Below are 7,869 nucleotides of genomic sequence, written 5' to 3'. Positions count from 1 at the left end.
TTAATAACGGAAAAAGTTCCAATTAAAAGTCATTGAAATAATTTTTAATTTAAAAACTTCAAGGTACCTACATTTACGCATGGGATGAACAAAACGTCACCATTTGACGTGGTATTTAGTTTATCAGTTTATTAGAATTAGTGACTCTGCAATTATTATTTTAAGTTTTGGGGGTTCAAATCCACGGACTCGACCGTACCGAACCAAGTCACCAAATCAAAAAAAAACAGGAGGGTTGTGTTCCAGACACGACCGCTTAGTTGGCGTAGAACTACGTTAGACGGGTTTTTGCGTAGAAAACTTGAATATTAACGAAAACTTGCTACACCATATTGTTCAATGTGAAGCGTAAATGGCGTAAAGTGAGAGAAGACCAAAAGTATAATACCTAATAATATTACCTTGGTTACTAAATTGTATCGTATTTTTGGTAGGTGAGCTATTTTGTGATGTCAAACGAATATTTTTACCATTCTACAAGGTGGTCTCCCAGATTAGGGTACGCCGTCTATCCCCAACAGCAAGAGAATTCGTAAGGTAGTACCAGGCGTGCTACTACGAATCAAATTTTCACTCTCCGACAAATCCTTTAAAACTGTGGGGAGTACAACGTGCTCATGCATCATATTTTCGTGGATCTCAGGGCAGCATACGATGCACTCGAGCGCGAACAGCTATGGCAACTAATGCACGAGAACGTTTTTTCGGTCAAACTGACGCGGCTGATCAAAGCTACCCTGAAGCGAGTGATGCGTTACGTGCGTGTTTCAAGGGCGCTCTCGATTCCGTTCGAATCGCGCGGAGGGTTGCGCCAAGGTGATGGACAAGGTCCTGTATGTTATTCAACATCGCTAATAAAGGTGTGATCCGGCGAGCGCCGAGCGGGCATCGCAGCGAGAGGGCCGATCTTCAGCAAGAGTAGCCAACTCCTAAGTAGTTTTCGCAGACGACCTCGATATCATTTGTTGGCCACACTGGCCTTTCCGCACCTTCCGTCATCTCATTGGTCACGGATCTTGCAGGATTGTTGACAGTATCTGTCAACTAGTGAGTCAACATCATTCCATTGATAGAATATTTGTTTACATTCTGATATCTAAAAGTGCATAGAGCTAAACTGCTATTGCCAGCGGGGTGCTATCCGTATCTTAACGAACGGTGTTTGACAGTCCACTTAACGAAGGGCGCTATTTCAAAAAATGCAAGAAATAGCGCCCGTCTGACAGGTAGATTTGCTGCCAACCTTTGTCGAGATGTGCTGAGATGTTGGCAACAAAAACATGGCACCCATCGCAAGCCCCTGGCTTTTGCAGTTGAATCAATATATATAGTGTCGCTGCAGTGCTCGTGGTAAACATCATACATTTGAAAATTACGTATTTACACTGTATGCGCATATGTGTGAGTGATCGATTCGAAACGGGAATCTGATTGTCAAACTAAAAAGGCAACCCAATAAAAAATCCTTCTGCTTTTCCGTAAATCACGTAGGTGAAATCACCCGATTTGGTCGTTTTGGGGTATTTCGTCGGGAGGAAAATTTTCTATTGGGCAATTTGACAATGAGTTCCCGTATCCAAGACACGAACCAGCAACATGTTTGCCACCTTTGCCACCAAAATATCCATGAAACACCAGCAGAGCTGCCACAAATACAGAAATTTGTGCATGCATAAATTTGGGACCCATCAATTATTTCAGTTGCTGTGATTTCTGGCTCTACTAATGTTCCTGAATTTTAAAGTAGTCTATAAACTATTTATGTTAATTAAAAGATTAGATCGAGAAAATTAAATACTGCGGAGAAAACGGTAGGGTCCCAAATTTATGCATGCACAAATATCTGTATTTATGGCAGCTCTGAACACCAGCGACACTGGCATTCTATCCAGCTTTTTACGAACCATAATGGCGGACGTGTTCGTAATATTTGAACAGCATTTTTGACATTTCCCTAATACATCGCACGTATTCTTTCCGCGCGTTCACGGTGAAACTAAAGGAATGTACGGAAAGAAAACGTGCGATGTATTAGGGAAATGTCAAAAATGCTGTTCAAATATTACGAACACATCCGCCATTATGACTCGTAAAAAGCTGGATATATATTGATTATACTGCTATTGCTAATTCCAGGGATGGTTCGATCACTTTGACTCAATTTTGATTCATTTGACAGTACCGTCTTAACGGGGCCAAATATGACAAAGTTATCTATGGGACATTTGTAGAACAGGTTATTATCTATAATTTTGCGGAAAAAAGTTTTGCTGTATCTTTTATAGTTACCGCGCTACAATGCTAGTATCTTGTTAGTGACTAAATGAACATTCATTTAGTCACTGATGAGTTACTAGCGTTGTAGCACCGTAACTGCAAAAGATACAGCAAAACTTTGTTCAGAAAAATTGTAGATTAGAATTATTTCTACAAATGTTCCATACATGACATTGTCATATTTCGCTCGGCTGAGACGGTACTGTAAAATGAATCAAAATTGAGTCAAAGTGATCGAACCATCCCTGCCTAATTCTTAAACTAATCTTAAATTATTAGCTGTGAATCAGCTATTCTGTGCTTATACACTAATTCTAACGCTAATTCTAATTGGTAAGACTTAAATAATTTAACGATAAAACTTAACTAAAAGATGTACTTAAACTTGGTAACCTACACTTAGTGATTGTGCTTAAAGCTGTATTCATTGACCTTTACAACTGGACCTATCGTTAATCGCTAACTACTAGCGTGATAAAGGTGATAAAGAATTTATAAAGCGAACTAAACGTAAGTAGAATAGTTAAGCTATATGGTGATTCAAGACAAAATTATCACTGAGCCGAATTCATGCTGCATAACCTGAAATGTGTATTTATTTATTATTATAGGAAAATTATATTCTCCCGCTGCATAATCGTGTTTTATTCGAGAATAATAATTTCGGAAACGTCGCGTTGAACTAAATTCAACATCATTACTAGAATCTTCGGGACGGCGGTGGCAATCTACGCCAGACTAAAAACGCAAGCTAGGAAGATAGGAAGTCAATGCGTCGAAAACCAAATAAATGATAGAAAGAGGCTCCAGAGAAAACAACTTTTACCTTCCACGGACAGTGACTATTGACGGCGATGAACTGGAAGTGGTAGATGAGTTCGTATATTTCGGATCTCTGGTCACCGCCGACAATAATACGAGTAAGGAAACTTAACGACGCATTCAAGCTGGAAGTCGAACCTGCTTTTCCCTCCGCAGGATGCTTCGACCCATAAGCAGGGATGCCACATATGATTCTGTGTTTTTTTGTTGGAAAAATCTGGCCATCTGTACAGCGAGGAAAAATATCTGTGCAAAAATCTGTCCAATGCAAAACAATGAGAGTGAACGAGACGGAGAGTCATTTGACTATTTCCGTCTTTTTCACTCTCATGTCAAAGCTCAAAAATGTGTTTAATCTGTGTAATTGGGAAAATCTGTATTCTGTGCATACAGATTCTGTACAGGCGATTTTATTTCAAATATCTGTTAAACACAGAATAATCTGTGCATGTGGCAACCCTGCCCATAAGCATACACCGCCGCCCAAAGCTGGGGATGTACAAAACGTCAATCAGACCGGACCACCTACCACCTTCACTAACAACCGGGATTCGACCACATCCCTTTCTTTTAAAATCGTCCGAAGATAAAAATCGCACGAAGATAAACGCCTCTATTCTGCATACCGAACGGACCCGTTCCGATCAGAAATTTCATATTCATTCTAATCAGAATCAAATTGTATGCTACAACACATGTCGATCGGAATTCAGAATATGATTTATGATCGGAATGGGTACGATCTGGATATAAAATCGAAGCAAAAGTAGTTCTGTTTTCAGCTGAGAGGACCCTGAGCCAGCTCATCAATGTCAGTCAAGCCGATTTCATCGCATCATGAAAATAGCTTTTATACTTTTACTTACTTGCATTTTTCTGTCGAAAATTGATTAATAGGCGGCCTGAAAACCTGTTAATTAAAATTGAATGTTCATTGATATAATTGGAAATTCTCAAAAAAGACACAACTCGGGTCATGTCTGAAACGATTGTAAGAGAAATTCGGTTTGGACAAAGACAATATCGATCACTTACTGGCTATGGCTCTCATGTTTTAAAAGCGAAAAGAAAAAATTTCCAGAAGAATAGGCCTTCGTAGCAACAAGGCAACTAGCAGATGCCGAGACTGACCGAGAAGTTACACTAGCTAAGTAAGTAGGGTTGCCAAGTCTGAAAATTACAAAAACCGGCCGGTCGGTCCCGTCTTCAAAAAATGCGGGGGGGAGGTAAGTCAGGTCGCTGTGGAATTTTTGTATTTATAGCATATTAGAGGATTTGCCTGGAATGTGTAAATGCTAGTCGCCGGTAACATGTAACCGTTGACAGTTTCCCGTGTAAATGGGATGATGAGCAGTCAGTGGAGACGAACGGCAGGACATCACAGTCGCAACCACACCGAACATTGAATGGAATATTGGAGGTAGTAACAACCTGCTTCTGGCGCTAGTGGATAATTTAATGTATATTACCGCCAGAAGCAAGGTATTGCCACTGCAAAACTAGCTATCTTCAATGATCTACTGCTCAGGATCATTAATAAATTTATCAGAAAATTTAAAAAATCAGGTAAAAAGTACAAATCCGGCTTCATATGTTGGCAAACCGGCCTTTTTGCAGGATTGACCGGCCACCGGTTTTGCAAGTGAAAAACCGGCCACTTGGCAACTCTATAAGTAAGTCTTGCTGTATCGACAGTCGGTTTCCACCTCGTTCGTCATGGCTCGGTGACTCAGGTCTCGTAAATCCGTACCTTCTCGTCCGAGGAAACTTAGAGGCGCGCAAACATTTGTTTTCTCTAAAAAAATACCGGCATTCTCTGACTCTTCAGGGTAAAACGAGTCTAGACATTTCCAGGTTTTCCCTGATTTTTCAGGTAATCGACATCATGTCGAAGTCTAAAATAAAAATTCGTGTTCAAATGGAATTTCGAGTCCAACTCCAAGTTTGGACTTGGGCCCAAGCTCAAGCCTGGGGTGAGAGTGCTTAAACCCACGTTCTTCATAAGCAATCGAAATCATCAAATACCCACCTATGCATGCCCGCTGATTAATTCAACGTGGTTTGTCATCAGTAATGACTTGCAACTTTTTAACGACATGCAATCAACTGAACTAGCAATTTTTATTCCCTCTACTTACTAACCTATTCATATCTATAACGTTCAATGCAACAGCAGAACGCACTATTATATAACATACTTAGCACCATTGCCTTACTGTGTGCACCATGGATTGTAAAGGGATGTGCACCAAGATTATACAACTTAATATACCTACATAACGTATATCATTTAACAACTCATAGTCTAGCCCTAAATAGCGACTCTCTCATAAACAATGTTTATCCTTGTAGCTTTTGGACCAGGTACACTCGCTGTTCTCTTTCCACTCCGAGCAGCCCTCGCCGTCGGCGTACTGTTCTTTTTTCCAGACAGGAACACTCTTTTTCAGTTCATCGATGGCATAATGTACCGCCTCTAGGCTGGATTTCCGATGCGGTGAACTGACTGCGATTACTACGGATGCTTCCTTCACCGGAACTGTGCCCAGTCGATGATGGATGCCGATATGCTTGATATCCGGCCATCGGAGTCGCATTTTATTGCAAATATGGTTCATCGTTTTAATGGCCATTGCTTCGTAAGCTTCGTACTGCAATAAGACGACCTAAAACAAATTAGATAGTATGATAACAGAGCAACATTTTGCCACTCATCTAACTTACTGATTTCCCTTGAAAGTTATCTCTGGTTGTGCCGACAAATAACGAAATTGCTCCGCACGATTCATGCGCCACTAGATCATTCAGTGCCCCTACATCCAATTTGTCGAAGGAAAGTTTGAGGTAGTTCATTGTGGATTACCCACCAGCAATCGGTGGAATTACCGCTATTTCGTCTCCGTCGCGCAGATGGATTGGATCTTCCAGATTCTCGCAGTACTCTTCGTTGTGTGCAATTATGATACAATTACGGATAACATTGAGCTCACGGAACTGTTGGCAAATTCCATCAAGCACCTCAAGGCCACTTGATGTACCACCACTGGTTACTGGCAGAGGGAAATTTGTATACCGCGATATTCCTGCTAGCTCACGCGATTTGGCGAAGAACAGCAAATTCACCTGAACGATCCGACGACCTTGGCTCATGCTTAAAACAGCGTTAAACTTTTTCTACAACAGTCAGCCATTTATCATATATTCTAAGATGAACAGTCTTTGATTTGATTGATGTTTATTAATGCAAAGTCACTACGAGACAAAATCACGTTGAATATAATGCTCAAGAGCATCTGCTAACGATAGCTGAACTGATAACACCGATAATTTTGATAACACGATACATATTGACAGGGTGATTCTCATTTAGAGAGTGAAAAGAGTGAACAGTGAAGTGATGAGCAGAGATGCCATACTTTCGAAAACAAATGCCATCATGAGAATCAGCGGCAACCGCGGCAACAGGTGATGGATGCTACACAAGGGGTTTTCAAAACCGATGATTACAGCGTAACAGCGTAAGGATGTCACTCCTACAGACGGTAGAAATAATCAACAGACAGCATAGAGCGTGGCATAAAACACCAAACACCAATCGAACCGTCAAATCGAGACACCAAATGAGCAAAGTAAACAAATATGTGTTTCGTATAGGCAGGGAAGACTAAGTTTTGTAATCTACCTGAAATGTTAAAACTTAAGTATTGATTTACTAACAACGTATGGATTAGTTACCCTTGATACATCATATAATCACAGAGAACAGATTAATAGGCTCGAAGGAAGTAATCGATTTTTTGTGTGTAAAATCTGTCGGTAGCGCCCTCCAGAAATAGTTTGCCAAACGCATCAAAAATTATCCATGTACCTTTATCAAAATTTCTTTGTGCTGGAGTTACATAGCAGCGATGGCAGCGACATCAAGATTTAGTTTGCCACTTACTGCTCGAGGGGTGCTCTATTGAAGGATTACTCGTAGATTACATAAAAACCTTTTACACACTTTTTGTCGATTACCTGGTAGTCTGTTCTCTGTGATATAATGCTTTAAAAAATTCAATTGGCTTGTTCAATTTGCAAAATGTGCGTCGTAATTCGCGATGTTCCATGGAACATACCTCGCGATTCAAGCAACTTACTGCTGATTTTAGAAAGATTGATCCAATTCTTACTGGTTGCCAATAGAGTGACTATATACAGAGTGGCAACAATGTCAAAATTGGAATGATAATTATCTGTCAGTGTCATTCCAATCGAGCAGACAACCTATCCAACGCGTATGCAGGAAAGAGAAAGAAAAACCGCATTGCATACATTTGGGATGACTTGGCGCCACTCTGTATATAGTCACTCTAGTTGCCAAAACTGTTTAAATAAAATAAACAAAAAAAAGTGTTGCCGAATTGGTAATTTTTCTCGTTGCGCGTCTGAAGATTATCTACCGTCTGTAGTCCCTCCCGGGCTCAAAATTTGACAGCGGGCCCAAATCAGACTGCTGGCAGCGGGGTGGTGTGGCTGTCAAACTACGTACATTGTACTTGTCCCACAGAGAACAGATTAACAGGCTCGAAGGAAATAATCAATTTTTTGTGTGTAAAATTTGTCGGTAGCGCCCTCCAGAAATAGTTTGCCAAACGCATCAAAAAATATCCATGTACCTTTAGCAATATTTCTTTGTGCTGGAGTTACATAGCAGCGATGGCAGCGACATCAAGATTTAGTTTGCCACTTACTGCTCGAGGGGTGGTCTATTGAAGGATTACTCGTATA

At 40.6% G+C, this 7,869-nt stretch overlaps 2 protein-coding genes across 2 annotated transcripts; both read right to left on the bottom strand.

Annotated features, from left to right (window-relative positions):
• Positions 1-5,197: 5,197 nt before the first annotated feature.
• LOC128745110 (molybdopterin synthase catalytic subunit 1) lies at positions 5,198-5,952 on the bottom strand. Its single transcript, XM_053842101.1, has 2 exons — positions 5,824-5,952; positions 5,198-5,765 (listed from the first exon to the last, which is right to left on the bottom strand). Exons 1-2 carry the CDS (start codon positions 5,950-5,952, stop codon positions 5,427-5,429), a joined length of 468 nt encoding a protein of 155 aa, XP_053698076.1. The 3' UTR covers positions 5,198-5,426.
• A 6-nt stretch (positions 5,953-5,958) lies between these two features.
• LOC128745111 (molybdopterin synthase sulfur carrier subunit) lies at positions 5,959-6,435 on the bottom strand. The gene has a single exon (XM_053842102.1). The coding sequence runs from the start codon at positions 6,247-6,249 to the stop codon at positions 5,959-5,961; it is 291 nt and encodes a 96-aa protein (XP_053698077.1). The 5' UTR covers positions 6,250-6,435.
• Positions 6,436-7,869: the final 1,434 nt, after the last annotated feature.

Source organism: Sabethes cyaneus, chromosome 1 (genome assembly GCF_943734655.1).
Source record: "Sabethes cyaneus chromosome 1, idSabCyanKW18_F2, whole genome shotgun sequence".
In the NCBI taxonomy this organism is placed as follows: domain Eukaryota; kingdom Metazoa; phylum Arthropoda; class Insecta; order Diptera; family Culicidae; genus Sabethes; species Sabethes cyaneus.
The sequence above is the reverse complement of the archived record's forward strand: the minus strand, read 5'-3'. Positions and strand labels throughout refer to the sequence as shown.